This window comes from Solanum pennellii, chromosome 8, assembly GCF_001406875.1.
Source record: "Solanum pennellii chromosome 8, SPENNV200".
Lineage (NCBI taxonomy): Eukaryota > Viridiplantae > Streptophyta > Magnoliopsida > Solanales > Solanaceae > Solanum > Solanum pennellii.
Genome location: NC_028644.1, coordinates 68,055,050 through 68,070,570, shown reverse-complemented (window position 1 = coordinate 68,070,570; position 15,521 = coordinate 68,055,050). Strand labels below are relative to the sequence as shown.

At 31.6% G+C, this 15,521-nt stretch overlaps 1 protein-coding gene across 3 annotated transcripts; it reads left to right on the top strand.

Moving 5' to 3' along the window:
- Positions 1 to 5,119: 5,119 nt before the first annotated feature.
- Positions 5,120 to 13,662, top strand: LOC107028686 (SPX domain-containing membrane protein At4g22990-like). 3 transcript variants are annotated; one of them, XM_015229854.2, is made up of 11 exons: positions 5,120 to 5,444; positions 7,110 to 7,169; positions 7,742 to 7,862; positions 8,534 to 8,845; positions 9,147 to 9,251; positions 9,382 to 9,836; positions 10,338 to 10,642; positions 11,065 to 11,240; positions 11,773 to 11,963; positions 12,398 to 12,531; positions 13,226 to 13,662. In XM_015229854.2, the coding sequence occupies exons 2-11, from the start codon at positions 7,117 to 7,119 to the stop codon at positions 13,462 to 13,464; spliced, it is 2,091 nt and encodes a 696-aa protein (XP_015085340.1). In that variant the 5' UTR covers positions 5,120 to 5,444; positions 7,110 to 7,116; the 3' UTR covers positions 13,465 to 13,662. The 3 variants fall into 3 exon arrangements, with proteins under 3 accessions (XP_015085340.1, XP_015085337.1, XP_015085338.1); XM_015229851.2 differs by having other exon boundaries at positions 5,121 to 5,444; positions 11,062 to 11,240; XM_015229852.2 differs by lacking the exon at positions 5,120 to 5,444 and adding an exon at positions 6,916 to 7,009 and having other exon boundaries at positions 11,062 to 11,240.
- The last annotated feature ends 1,859 nt before the right edge of the window (positions 13,663 to 15,521 follow it).

Sequence of the window (15,521 nt, the reverse complement as noted above, 5' to 3'; positions counted from 1 at the left end):
TGGTTCTTTAATTGACTTATAAATAAATGGAGCCCTCTAATATTATTGTCAATCAAATTGGGTAGAGAGTTGAAATACAAGGTCACAATTTCATTCTCATCTAGTGATCCTTCTTGTTTGGAAAATTTCCTCCAAAAATTATATTCATTAGGACATTCTTTTTTAGCTTATGTCCATATAAAACAAGACAAAAACTTTTTCACGAACGTGTTTGAGAGTTAATTATTTAAACGATCATTCAACTTGTTGTATGATTGTGGGAATATTATCAAACTTAAGCTATAGACAAATGATGTTTAAGAACTTTACGTGCCACATATTTGAATTAGTTGGATCAATAGTATCTGAATCTCAAATGATTGAAATGAGCTAGATATTGCGTTTTAGGCTTGATGATGATATAATTCAAAAGATAACCTGAATAAGTGTCATGAATTTAAATTGTGATTAAACATGACAAAAAGAAATGAAAAGAATATTGATGAAGACACCAAATTGCCTTTTGTTTTATATTTGTCATTATTTATATTTAATTTTCTTGGATCTTTCAAATAGCATACCGTACTACCGTATTGACTGTGTTTACTTTTCAACAAATTTTGTTGAGTTAAAAGGAAAATGTAAAATCCTTGAAATTTAAGTGCACAAAAATCCAACATGTGAAAGCAACATCTAATAATAAAAAATTATTGGTGTAAAAAATACAAAAAGGAATGAAATGACTACATAGGTAATTTTTAACATACAATGACATATCCAGTATAGTCCTCTCCTACAATTGGGGTAAGATATATGAGACTTTATCCTATCTTTGTGCGTAAAAAGATTATTTTCGATAAACACTTAATTCTAAATTCTAAAAGTTAAGACGTAATTAACAACAACATTTTAGGAAGGTTTATATAACCAACTCTAAAGTTAAAAGTGGAAGTATTATGAAATGTAAATTATTTTCATTAAATCAAGTGATATATGTATTAAGAAATTGAGGTATTTAAAAGGAAAGGACAATATGATCTTACATATATAAAAAGGACCTTAAAGAGAATTAATTACTTGAAAATAGTGTATCGTACAATTATTCAATGGAATGAAAGCATATTATCGATCCAACTAAGCATATAGTACAATAATTTAAAGCAATAAAGACATGAGACATGTTATAATCCAAGTCGGGCTACATTATATTAAGCCTTAAAAAACACGATTATCATATAAACTTTAAGTTATATTTTATGAAATTATTTATTTTCCACTTTTTCTAATATGAGATTCGTTTTAGTGTAATATTATGTTAAAATAAAAAATAATTTCATCGAAAATGAAAATGAAAGGTCAAGATGAAGTGACAAGGAGAGGCCAAATATGAATAATAATCTACATCTATGTGTTGTCCCTACATGATGGTTGGTTTCTATAAATGACATTATATTTAATTAGTAAATAAAAATAAATATTTTTTCTTCATCTAATAACCATAAGTGGTCCCAACCTTGCCAACTCCAAAGGAGTACTAATGAATAAATTTATTTAAATTTAAGCGATCGTGATATGATGTTGATAATATAATGATTGACTTGGATAGAAAGAAAATATACGATAAATAATAATTTTACTGACTTGATCTAAAAAAAATTGAATCATAAGACTATTTTCTTACTCCTATAATTATGGAGTAATACGTGCTTTTATTCCCTTGCAACCCTAAGGCTTCCAAACTCATTATATAAAATCATTTTATTCGTAAAATCTTGTTACCAATTGTGTGTATATATATATAATATGATATGAATATGAAAGCGACTAGCTCTTAAATACACTCCCCCCCCCCCCAAAAAAAAAAAAATTCTTAGTAAATATGTCTTTTTTTGGTTTTTGTGTTTTTTCTTCTTAATAATATACTTTAATATTTTTAAATTTTATTTTAATTCGTAATAGTATGATAAGTTGATAATTATAATTTATTGATCGACTTCAACGTATATATTAATGATGAGAACTATGATTTGCATAAGAAGGAAAAGTCTTTTGCATGTTTAAAATGAATAGAAAACGACATGCTCATCAGAGTTGCATGTGATAAAATAATATTGGCTTAGATAACAACATAATATATATATAGATCGGATCTTTGTGAGTCAATATGTTTTTTTGTCTATGTTATTATATTAAAAATATAAAAGCTATATTGGATGAATTATTTTCATCATTTCGAATAATTGTTTTTAAGTAATATGAATTGTGGTGCAGTAATAAATTATCTTTATCATTAATTAGAGATATCGGAGAAAATCATATTGAGAGCTTCACTCAAAAAAAAAAATATATAGTGTAGTGCGTGATTCGAAGTATGAAATAATACACTGATATATATTCATTAAGAAAATAATAATTAATATGACGGTATTCATTTTATTTCACTACCTTTATTGATTAATGTTAATTCGTATTATGTTTTAGAGATATGACTTGGTATATAAATAATTAATATTTTGAATAAAATATAGAAAAATTTTTTTAGTAGGTAAAAATGAAAATCTATTTATAATATTACTTTTTTTTGAACATTCTATTATTTATAAATAATATACGATAATCAAATAATGAGATGCAATAACTTCTTTTTATCTTTATTAGTTAAGCTTTAATATTAATATTCGATATCGAATGAATTTATTTTTAAAAAAATATCAACAATTAGTAATGTAATTTTGTCCTTGTAAATTTGTGTGCCCCGCCAAATACATTATTTCTTTTTCACATGGTACAAAATAGTGCAGAATAAGAAAGAGCGTCACTGCAGTAACTATAGACACATATCACATGCATTTGAAAAGCAAAAACTAATTTGTTTTTCTCAACCACAACAAAATAAGAGTTCGGGGTTTAAAAGGTATAAAATATTAATAAAATTTTTAAAATGGTATATAAAATTTTATATTAATTAAAACGGTAAAATTGCTGGAACAACAGCAATTTCCTCCGCCGGAAAAAGCAAAATTGCTGTTACTGCAGCAATTTTGTAAATGTGTTTTTTTAAAAAAAAATAAAATAAAATCGCTGCCATTTCATTTTTTTTAAAAAAAAAAATCAAGAAAATCGCTGCTAATTTTTTTACAAAAAAAAAAATTAAAAAAACGAAAATCGCTGCCTAGGCAACATTTTCTTCAATTTTTTTTTTAAATCACATTTTACAAAATCGCTGCACTAGCAGCGATTTTGCTTTTTCCGACAGAGGAAATCGCCGTTGTTCTAGCGATTTTGCTGTTTTGGTTTATGTAAAATTTTATATACCGTTTTAAAATTTCTGTTAATATTTTATATCCTTTAGACTGCGCAAAATAATTTCATTTTAATTTAAGGAAACATAATAAGAAGTGAGGACAAATTAATTACTGAATAACGAGTCAAATCATCTTCTCCAGTAACATTTATTGGGAGTTTTTTTTGAAGAAAATAAATGGGTTGACGAACAAGAATTATGAAAATAATAATAAGAAATGTGATAGTAAGATAAATAAAAACTAAGAACCACAAAAAGAAAAAGGAGATTAAAAAAAAGAAGAAAATAGTAAGTATTTTTAATATCGTAGATCTTTAAACAGAAGAGAAATATATAAAGTAATATCGCAAAAAAAGTTCATCAAAGAACATATTCTTTTGAATACACTCACTAAGAAAAGATTGATATTTCTTTGCATTTGGTAGAGGTTTGAATTTTATTTATTAAGATATTTATTAAATGTATTTTCTCTTTTTAAGATTTGAAATATTAATTATTTAAATTCAACTTATTAAATGTGTTTATTTTGTTTCCTTAAAACTTTCTTAATAAATTTAAATAAATCCATATAAATCAAATTTATAACAAAGTCTTCTTTTATCGAAATCATTCAAAATAATACTTTATCTTAATTCAAATAATCACAACAAGTCATTTTTTTTAATCACAACAAGACATAAAAAGTCATATTTGTTGTTTTTCTTATTTAGTTAATGTAATCACAAGTTTATAGTTTAAAATTTCTTAATCCTCATTAATTCAGCTCAAACCTTTTACTTTCCTAAGCTAATAAATACTAACATTTGAGTTTATTAGCATTCTCATGATGTAATGTTTAATTAGTATAATATCAGAAAATAAGAAAACATTTGACCAATAATAATACCAGTATATATAAGATAAAATGTTTTTTTTATAAACATTTACACTGTATCATATTTGATTTTCAATGTTTTTGAGTGCAAGAAATAACTGTATCAATGATGTAACTTATGTTTGAATTCTTTTTTAAAAAATCCATTATTGATATATAACTTCCATTTGCATTTTTCATAATTTTAATTCTTTTTATCCAAATAAAAATATTCTAGAATATATCTGTTGAGTGAACTAAAATTTTATTGATATAACATTTAATTTCATATTAAAAATAAATATTTTTAGTTATTCATTGTTCCAATATAGATATCCAAGGTTATCTTAATAATTGTGGTTTAACTTTACACGTTGTTTGAATCATTGTTACTCTATTGTATTGTATTGTATAGTTGTCATATCTACAATGTTTGTTTCGATTGTTACTTAAAATATATCATATTGTATTGTTAAATTTTGTTGTTTACATAACAATGAAAAATCCTATTTTATAGATCAACCGATTTGATGTGTTTCCATTGTTACTTAATTTTGTTTTTCCAGTTATATCATGACATAATAATTTATAATACTTTTTTACCTCCGACCCTAGAATAACTAAGAATATTTTAGTAAATTTATAATTTACAATACAATACGATACAGTCAAAACAAACAATAAAAATGTTATTAAACAGCAACGAACAACACAGCCTAGCTAAACATTATATCTATCCCACAGTACAATACAATATGAAACAATGATTCAAACAGAGTGTTAAGATCGCTTAAAAAAAGCTTAAAGGAGAAACAAAAGGGTAGATCACCACGAGTGACCCTACTCTATCGTTAATCAGAAATATCAAATTGAATTTTGCGTATAAATCTTTTTGTTTATATAAGAAGTGTTTTTTTCCATATTGGAAATTTAAAATAATTGATCTCAGAGATTGAATTTTAATGTGTATAAATAAGAGCTCTAATATGAATATCTTAACGCTAGGTGCGAAAAAAAAAACAAGAGGAGATCTCGTGTGCTGAGTCATTTTAACAGCCATATACTCCCTTCTCACATTTTTCAACACCTCCTCTTTCAATCAATCATTCTCCCAATCTCCTTATTATATGCTCCAGCTCCCATATACACACAGTATTTCGAATATTCGAATCTAAAGTTTTGTGTATCAGAAATCCTCATTCTCTCTCCAAACTGTTGCGGAATCTCGTCCAGAAAGATAACTTTCTCTCGTGCTCGGGTTTGTTGATGCTTATCTAAGGGCTGCTTTTGGCGAATCGTCATCTTCAGGTAATGCGGAGATATGCTTTCAAAAGCAAAACGAGTTTCAGTAGTTTAAACTGAGATATGTATGCATGCGCCAGAATGTATTGATTTGGAACTGTTAACTCCACTGCAAATTGATGTGTTTATTGCTGAATTTTGGAATTTTGTTTTTTCGAGTTTTGAATAGTACGGCGTAGCTGTTGAGTGTTGAAGTATCTGCCTAGATTGTGCTGATATACTGTATTTATTTTAATAATTTTTTTTTTTTGTTGAGTGAAATAACTGTCAACTTCGATGCTGTGTACTACTGGTATTCCTCTTTATTTCTGTGTTGTTGACTGGAACTTTTGCTGTGTACTACGGTAATTCCTCTTTTTTTTTACTGGAATTTGGGATTTCTTTTCGAATTTTCTCTAGAATGGCTCACTAAGTTTTTTGTTGACTTCTATATTTATTTTATGTTACTGAGTATTCAGCTTGATTGATGTGTGCGATATTGTTTGGTTTCGACTTTTATGCGTGTGTAAATGTTTTTTCTAATGGTTGTGGTAGTAGTTGTTGTGGTGACCTGCAATTAAGATGTCTAACTGTGTAAGTATGTGAGTTTTATGCAGGTTGAAATGTAAATGGTCATTTTAATGCTATTCAGATTTGGTATTGATTGTTAGGTGCAGTAATTTCATCTCAGAAACTTGTCATTTACTGACATGTTTGTAACTTGTAAGGTCCCTAGTCCTAGAGGCAGTAAACCTGGTACAGTCTCTCTACACAATATTGATTTTATGAAGGCCAAAAAAGAGGGGGAAAAAGGATTAGTATGGAAAGAACATGGTTATATATGAGAGTGTAAGCTTTGGCATAACATGTGAGAAAGGAAAATTGCCTAGTGCGGTTTACTTCTCCTGTGTGGTCCGCGAGCTATTGCACAGGAGTGGGTTTACACTGTGTGCACTCAAAGGGTAACTGCTACATGTTCCTTGTCATAAAATAAGAGAAGAAAATTGCTGCAAGAATATGAAGCAGTTATTCACTCAGAGATGTCTTCAGACTCAAAATTTGCTAAAAAGTTTTCAAAATCTTGACCGCACGACTGGTCACCTGATATAATTGTCATTTTAGTTCTGCATAAATTACAGTAGTTAAGCATTTCTCTTCAATTGTGAAGCTGACCTGTCATGTTTTCTTTGAGTATGAAATCAGGGGATGTTCCGAAGAAAATGTGTTAAATGTTTATTTTAACTAAAACTATGCATGAAGAATGAGCAACTTATCTTTGGCCACAGTGGACAATGCTTGGCCTCAAACTTGAACTAATAGTTTCTTTTCCTCTGGATTTGTCTCTGTTTCATAAGTTTTTGTTAGCATATTATGATTTGTTGACCCATAAATAGATTGATATATGTGTATAAAACTATGGTTTGGTGATGCACATCAATTATGCATTCTAGAAGATTTCATTCTCCAAAACCATAGCAAGAATTTGACACCTCTAGGTGATCAGCTGTTTCAGTAAGAATTGTGCTATATTGAAATGGGATTGGTGGGATTACCTTTTCAATTTTCATCAGGCAATCAGTTCTAGCTTTATGGTACTTGAAAACAGTTTCTCATTGTCCAATTTTCTGCTTGTCTTTTTTCTTTTTTAAAAAAACTGATGTCCTTGTCTTTCTCCTTCTCTTTTGGTTACAGTGAAAAAATGGTTGCTTTTGGAAAAAAGTTGAAGGACAGACAGATCCAAGAATGGCAAGGGTATGCTGAACAACCCTTATATAGACCTAGTTGTTGTAGCATTCTTTCATTTAAACTTGCTGGAAACTAGAGCATGCATTCTTTCGCTGGTACACATATGTGATTTGACTACACAAGATACTTCCCATGGGAGCATGTTAAATGCATTTCAACTTGCTACATTTGAGAGTAGTTTTTCCAGTGCTTATACAGTTTAAATGAGTGACATGTAGTGAAATCATAACATCTGCTGTATAACAATAGAACACAATCTCTGTTAAGAAGATCTGGACAGTGTTTTAACCGCAATTAAATGAGTGAGTTAAATTTCAGAAAAAAACAACTAGTGAACTTGTGGGAGGGTTAAGGAAACACATTACTTTGTGATAATAAAGAGACAAGGCAGACTTATGTAGAGACATGTAAAGGAAAATAGCTAAACAAAGAGATATATTAGACCCTACCTCTTGAAGTAAAGGAAAAAAGGAAAATCAAAAAAGCTTTACATTGAATCCAGAGACATATTTGATTGTTTTGTCAGAATTGACTGGTTTTTGTATACTTGAAGAGCTTTATTCTTTTTAACTTTCCAGATATTACATCAACTACAAATTAATGAAGAAAAAGGTTAAGCAGTACGATAACCAAATTAAAGCTGGATCACTCGATCGTCGACATGTTCTTAAGGATTTCTCACGGATGCTAGACAATCAGGTAAGAATATGAGGGTTGTGCACTAGCATCTCTAATGTGCATATCAGCCAAATCAGGTTAGGGTTGGTTTGTTGATCTTTTCTGACAGATTTTCCTAACATTTTGTACTATAAAAGTAAGTTATGAGGCTCACCAATGCATTTGTTATTCTTTAAACAAACCAAAAGTTTGATCTCTCTTAAAGTACCTATTCCTACTTCAACTAAATCAGGTAAACTAGCTGCAAGTTCTTTTAGGTGACTGATAAAGGCATCCTTCTCCCAAATGCTGACTATGTGCCGAGTTTCTTTGAAAGTGAATATTCAGTCTAATCTGAATAATAAGCATGTTATGGAATCCTCGTATTTTTCCCACCTCCTCTTCCCTGGGAGAGCAATCATGGTTCAGTCCATGCCTTCTTCTTCCATGTTTATTTCTTTCTTCTGGCTATTGTGTCTTCTCTCCCCTCTGCACCTTTCTGTTTGTGTTCTGAATAGGGATTCCGATAGGTCAATCATCAATGGCAGTCTTCAGGAATTAGCCTGTTCTTTTCTGTTTGCTAATACCTTATTCATGCAGTGGTTAAAAGTATGCTCCTTATATGGAAGTAACACTCTGTGACACTGTGGGATCTATATCTTTACTTAAGAAGGAAAACATGAAAGCTTCTGTAATTTTCTTAACTCTTGCAGATTGAAAGAATTGTTCTGTTTATGTTGGAACAACAAGGAGTGCTGGCAAGCAGGATATCTGAACTTAATAAACAGCAAGAGTCTCTTCAAGAACAGCCTGATATATCCAAAATAATTGAGTTGCGCGAATCTTATAGAGACGTGGGCCGTGATCTTCTGAAGCTTCTTTTTTTCGTTGAAATAAATGCCATTGGATTGCGGAAGATCCTCAAGAAATTTGACAAACGTTTTGGGTATCGATTCACTGATTATTATGTCAAAACCCGGGCTAATCATCCTTATTCCCAACTTCAGCAAGTTTTCAAGCATGTGGTAATATGATAAACTCAACTTACTACTTTTTTTTCTTTCATCTTTTTCTACTAGTAATAACATGACTGCTGCAGTTCTACATCATCAACTACTACTGCAATTTCTAGTTGGCATTTTTAATGAGAAAAGTAAAAAGAAGAGCTAGACACAATGCAAAATTGAATCTTCAGTATTCGTGATGAGAAAATGTGTGTTTCCTTCAGAAATTTAATAGATTTGTCCTAGAGAAAAATCTCACTGGCAAATGACAATAGTTCAAGCCTTCAAGGTGGGCGCTACTGACCATAAATGGTGATTGCAGGGGCTAGGGGCAGTTGTTGGAGCAATATCTCGTAATCTTGCTGACCTTCAGGACCGTCAAGGAAGCTACTTGTCAATTTATGACCAGCCTTCTCTTCCGCTCCAGGTTTTTCTCTATATCCAATGATCTTTTCGTATTATGCTGATTTCGTAAATCCTCTGTGCATATTAGTTTCTTGAACAAATAATTTTGAGGCTTTTCCTACTGTATTCTTATATATTAAATTGTTTTGCAGGATTCTGTTGTTGATTCATTGCAAGCAGCTGTTGATAGATTAAGTCATTCAACAAACTTCCTTAACTTTTTGGCCCAACATGCACTTATCATGCAAGAAGAGTTTCCAACTCCTGTTGAAGAACAAGTTGATGATCAGAGATACCATTTTATGTCACTTATCTTAAACTTGGCAAATACCTTCCTTTATATGGTCAATACATATATCATTGTTCCAACAGCAGATGATTATTCTATGAGCCTTGGTGCTGCTGCAACAGTTTGTGGGATTGTGATCGGTGCCATGGCTATTGCACAGATCTTTTCCTCTGTGTATTTCAGTGCTTGGTCAAACAGGTCTTATTTCAGACCTCTGGTATTTAGCAGTATAGTTCTCTTTGTGGGGAATATCATGTATGCACTGGCTTATGATCTCAATTCAATACCAGTTCTCCTTATTGGTCGAATATTTTGTGGGTAGGTCTCCCTCTCTCTCTCCTCAAATCTGTGCACTTATGCATGTGTTACATGCACATGGTAATCTGTGATGAATATTTTAGATATTTATTTGAAATTTTTTAGGGGTGATGGTAGGGTGTGGAGAGGAGAATTTAACATCTTTCAGACAATTAATATTCCGATATGTCAAAGATGAAAATTGTGCTGAATTGATTTTGGAGAATGATCTGAGGACTTCAAAGGATGTTTTTTGCATTTAATAATTTTTAAAAACTTCACATAATATACTTTAGTTGCAGTATGCTAGGATAATCGTCAGTTGATTGTCGTGTATCAGTGGAAGTAAGTTTTTTTTTTGGGACCAGGTAAACTAACCACCTTCAGTCTAGAATACTACAGGGTCATTTGAGTGAAGATTCAAATGAAATGATACTAATGAAAATAGTAAACCATTTGCTTTCCCATCTTCACTCTACATTCTCATTTCATTCCATCTCCATTATGTTCTTGAATTTTCAGGTTGGGTTCTGCCAGAGCAGTGAACCGACGTTACATCAGTGACTGTGTGCCCCTTAAAATCCGGATGCAGGCTTCAGCTGGATTTGTCAGTGCTAGCGCTCTTGGGATGGCATGTGGCCCTGCACTTGCTGGGTTACTCCAAACTAATTTTAAGATTTACAAGTTGACATTCAATCAAGATACTTTGCCTGGTTGGCTCATGGCTTTTGCATGGTTAGTCTATTTGATATGGTTGTGGATCTCATTCAGAGAACCTGCTACTGAAACTGAAGTGAACACTGGTCCTCAAGAACCTGCTAATAATGGTATGTTGAACTTTTTGTTGCATGGTATTGGAATGATCATGTCTCTTGTAGATAAGAGGGTACGGAGGTCAAACATTAGGGTAGGAGGTTGGTAGGTAGACGAGAGTTGTCACATTTTATGTGGGAGAGACACGGGGCTAGCCTCCCCTCCTTAATCGTAACCATATTTAGGAATCACTTATTTTCTTTTTTATTTAATGTTTATTACTATTTGTTGCTCTATTTGCTTTGTATCCTGTTTTTTGCTATCTTATTTTCTTGTAATCATGCTTTGAATTCTTCTTTTCTTTTGAGCCGAGGGTCTATGGTCCACAACCTCTCTACATTAGACCAACCAGGAAAAAAAGTTTGTCGAAATGTAAGAGCAGGAATGCGTATTTAAATACAGGCTGATGGTTAACCTTTTCTTTTTGTACCAGTAGAAAATGATGTCCTTGAAAGTGGCATTACACAACCATTGCTCTTAAAAGTGGAGGACAATCAACAAGATGATGAGAATGACCTAGAATATGATGAGAGTGAAGAAGCTCCTGAGGAATCTCGTCAGCCAGCCAACTCTATAGCTGAAGCATACAGATTACTTACACCTTCGGTGAAGGTAAGTTTCCAACTCTAGATAGAGTCCATTGAGCAAAAAAAAAAAGGGTTATTGACATTGCTTGCATTCCTGCTTAATGGCTGTTTTTCTCTTGGGAGTTATCCACAACATACTCCCTTATGTTTGTTGAACTTAGGAATTTGTCATTTTGTGAAGATTGTAATAATGATGCCAAAGAAGAAATAAGGACAGTGAGTAGGACATGGATGTAATCTATCTTAATATATACACCTATAATACAGATGGAGGTTAACAATGGTGATTTGCTTATTGAAAGCTGTGCATGTTTAGTACATAATCTTTTCTTACTAAAAACGAAAATACAACTAGCAAGCAATGGTATGTCTGATCGGACAGTGCCTTCTCATCATAGCCAAGAGAGAAATCAAGAAAGGGAAGGAGAAGAAAATGAAAAGGATGGATCTCTCTTTGTATGCATATGGGGAAAAAAAAACCATATTAAGTATAATTTAAATCTGCTTTAAGATTTTAACTATAAATGAATGGTGACTGGACTCTTTCATCTTTCCAGGTTCAATTATTAATCTACTTCATGCTGAAATATGCTATGGAGATTTTACTTTCAGAATCCAGTGTTGTTACGACATATTACTTTAGCTGGTCAACGGGCACTGTGGCAATTTTTCTTGCATGTCTTGGCCTCACGGTTCTTCCAATAAATGTTGTTGTTGGGAGCTACATAAGTAATATGTTTGAGGACAGGTAATATCTTTTGCACCTCAGCATGCTTTGGATGCTTACATTCTGGACATGAGGCTAGATTTTCTAAAAATTTTCCTGGATATAAATTTTTGGTGCTCACATTGATGCATTATAATGACGATGAAATAACTTCCCTTTACTTGCATCGGAATGCTTCCTTCCAGCCAGTAGTAAGTGCAAGAGTTTATTTTTTGGGCCTTCCATCTTTTCTAGTGCATTGAATTCCTTGCTTGTGGATCATTGCACAGATAGTCTTTGTTGTGGCTCCGCCTCTAATCCATGTTAATTTGTATATTCACTTATTTATTATATGTTTGTTCTACTAAAATTGCAATCACTTCTTGAAAATCAATATCTAATCACACGATAACAGAATCAAGATCCTGCAACTAGAATATTTGCTATGGGGTTCTGATAGTTTCTTCGGCTTGCAGGCAAATTTTGTTGGCATCTGAAATTATGGTATTTCTTGGTATTCTTGGGAGCTTTCATATTGTAAGCCCATACACTGTGCCACAATATGTCTGCTCCGGGCTTATAATGTTTGTAGCTGCTGAAGTGTTAGAAGGTAAGACATCTCCTGTCCCCTTTTTTTTCCTCATTAAGAAACGTATGTGTTGTCGATGGAACCTATCAATATGACAAAGCAAAATAAGGTTACTAGCTTTGGGTGGTTAGTGAACCAAATTAGAGTGGTATCATATCATTCTAGACTCTCTCAATAATTTTAGGTTTATTTTCCATTTCTGTCTCACAGATGATGTTTTTTGAACTCCTCCGATAATCAAGCTTATCCAAATATCACAAACTAAATGACTTTGATTTCAGAAACTAGGCTTAATGGTTTACAGTAGCATGTCTTGGATAAGTGGATCCGTTACTGGGTGACGTATGGCCTTATATTTTCTTACTCCTTAAAAGAATGCTCTCCTAGAAAACTAATTCACCTTAAGAACTCTTTTAAAGTAGTTTTAAGCCTCATTTCTTATATAACAGAAATAAAATTTTCAATCTAAGTGGATCGAGGCGTAGATACTAATTGATGAAAAAAGACAAGTTGGACTTTTCACGACTGATTCCTTCCGTTAGATCTTCCATGATGAGCCTAACCCTGCTGATTGTATCTTTCTTAACTGTTCTTGAATTGGATAAACCGAACTCTCTAGCATAAACTACGAATAATTCAATCCTGATGATGTCTGGTACATGTTGTACACTACTTGTATTCTGAATCTCTCTATTTATTTGGTTGATGTTATCAGGTGTCAATCTATCGCTCCTCTCTCGAGTCATGTCATCCAGACTTTCTCGTGGAACCTACAATGGAGGTCTCTTGTCTACCGAAGCTGGCACATTTGCTCGGGTAATTGCAGATGTAACCATAACCCTTGCTGGGTATTTGGGACAGAGTAAGCTCTTGAACGTCACACTCCTCCCTTCACTTTTGATTTGCGTAGCCTCTATTATCGCGACCTGTTACACATACAATTCTCTTTACTGAGCACCTTTTGGATTTCTTAAAATGTAGTCGACCATTATAGCATTATCACCCCTCAATTCTTTTCCACCTCCCTCTCTAGTTCTTTAGCTGAGTTGTCTTTGTGTAGGTACTTTTTTCTAATGTGTAATATTGATGTAAATTTTCGGTTAATAACTAGTTTATTGATGTCTTTACTTTTTATAGGTTTTTATTATTCAATATCTGCTGTTTGTGAATTTTCTTTCTATGCAACTAAAATATTGAGCTGTTGTTAATTCATGTGTGGATTTAATAGGAATCACATACTTCATAGAAGTAATTGTGTCACGAATTTAGTAGACACCACATTTATTACTTTAACTATGAGTAGATAGTGTCTATTCTTACTTTAATTTGAACTATGTCTCAATTATCATGGTTAAATTGTTTAAACATGGGATAGCTTTGGGATAAGAGTCCATGAGAAATGTTGAGTATATAAGTAAACAAATTATTTACCATGATATGGTTTTTAAAGACCTACGAACTTAGATTTAGAGCAGACGATAACATTAGCAGATTTAAAACTTTTGTCGATGTATTGTGTGATTAAACATTACTCCCTTCTTTTTTGTTTGTTTTGAAAGAAACAACATGTTTTATTTATTTTTTATATTCTAATATTTTAGACTTGGTCATTATTTTAGGGAAAAAAAAGAAGTTTCACTATGATGAGAAGTAGCAATTACGTGACACCTTACCCAATTTAATTAATGTCGACGGGCAATCTGCCAACTAGATGGGTCATTAATAAATGTTGACAAGAAATTAAATTGTCCTCGTACAAACTGACAATACTAAGTTAAAAAAGAGAAAATAATCGCCAATTTAGTATGAAGATCATGGCCTTTGGAGAAGGTTCATGGAACTGCGAGAACTTCCTACGTCGTTAACTGGATTTAGACATAAAAATTATGAAATTTGAAATTATCCAATTTCTTTTTTAGCATCGGCTCAATGAGTTTGTATACCATATACAGTATTATATTAATTAGATATCTCGAATTTGAATTCTCAAAATTTTGAAATTTATAGTAAAGAACGTTTTCATTTGGCCATACACAACACTAATTTGGATTTACAATATATATTGTTTAAACAAAAAACAAAAAAGCTGATCTACACTTAAGAGTTGACAACTTTGTATAAGTGTATGAATAGAGTAATTAATTTGTCTCACGTCTTAATATATATAAGTTCATAGAAGCCAATTAACATTGTATTAAATAATATTTGTTTCCTCAACCTTTTTTTTTGTGTGGTCAATTTAAATTTTTTGTTGCTCTATAACTTCGTGGTTGGAAGTTGAGTTGTGCTAGTTAGACACCAATAAAACTGACTTCATATTCATAAATTTTGATGACTTATTTTCAATTGTCCTTTTTCAAATTGGGACCCTTGAAAAGAATTACAGATGAAAAATAATTAGAATTGCACCGCCAATTATATACTCTTTATATAACATTTAATATTGATGAAAAGAGGTTGGCTCTGAAGGTTTTAGCGGTTTTCAAAACTCCAGCGAAGATAAAAATCACTAGGTGATTCTTCTCGTCTGTTCTACCCTTGATAGATAGAGTTATCTAGTTAGTGAATATAACTAGTCAAGATACGAAAAAACTGACTAAACACCAATTATCATTAAAACAATAGGAGGTTGGTTGAAACATAAAATATGAACAATAATTAATAAACGCATTGTGACCTCAAACTCAAAATAGAGAGAGATTGAGTTATGTGGATGAAGATGAATAAGACTACATGGAAATATTGGTGAGTTTAATTTCTCTCATTATAATCTTCAGCTACTCAAAACAGTTGTTACAATATCTCATTAAAACAATAAAACGTACCCCTTTCCAATACCCTACATAGATCGCAATAAAAATTAGTTATGAAATTCGTCACTGATAACAACTTGTAACGAACGAGATTTTGTAGCATAAGTTGTCTATTTACTTATTTCATCGTCGATAAGAGATGTTTATAATCCTCCCTAACTAAAACTTATATACTACCTTCATATAGTAGATTAGTAA

Excerpts from the sequence above, each read along its gene's own strand:
- LOC107028686 (XM_015229851.2), top strand. The coding sequence starts at position 7,117 with ATGGTTGCTTTTGGAAAAAAGTTGAAGGACAGACAGATCCAAGAATGG. Across the intron at positions 8,846-9,146 it reads AGCAAGTTTTCAAGCATGTG|GGGCTAGGGGCAGTTGTTGG; the intron begins GTAATATGATAA and ends TGGTGATTGCAG. Across the intron at positions 9,252-9,381 it reads AGCCTTCTCTTCCGCTCCAG|GATTCTGTTGTTGATTCATT; the intron begins GTTTTTCTCTAT and ends ATTGTTTTGCAG.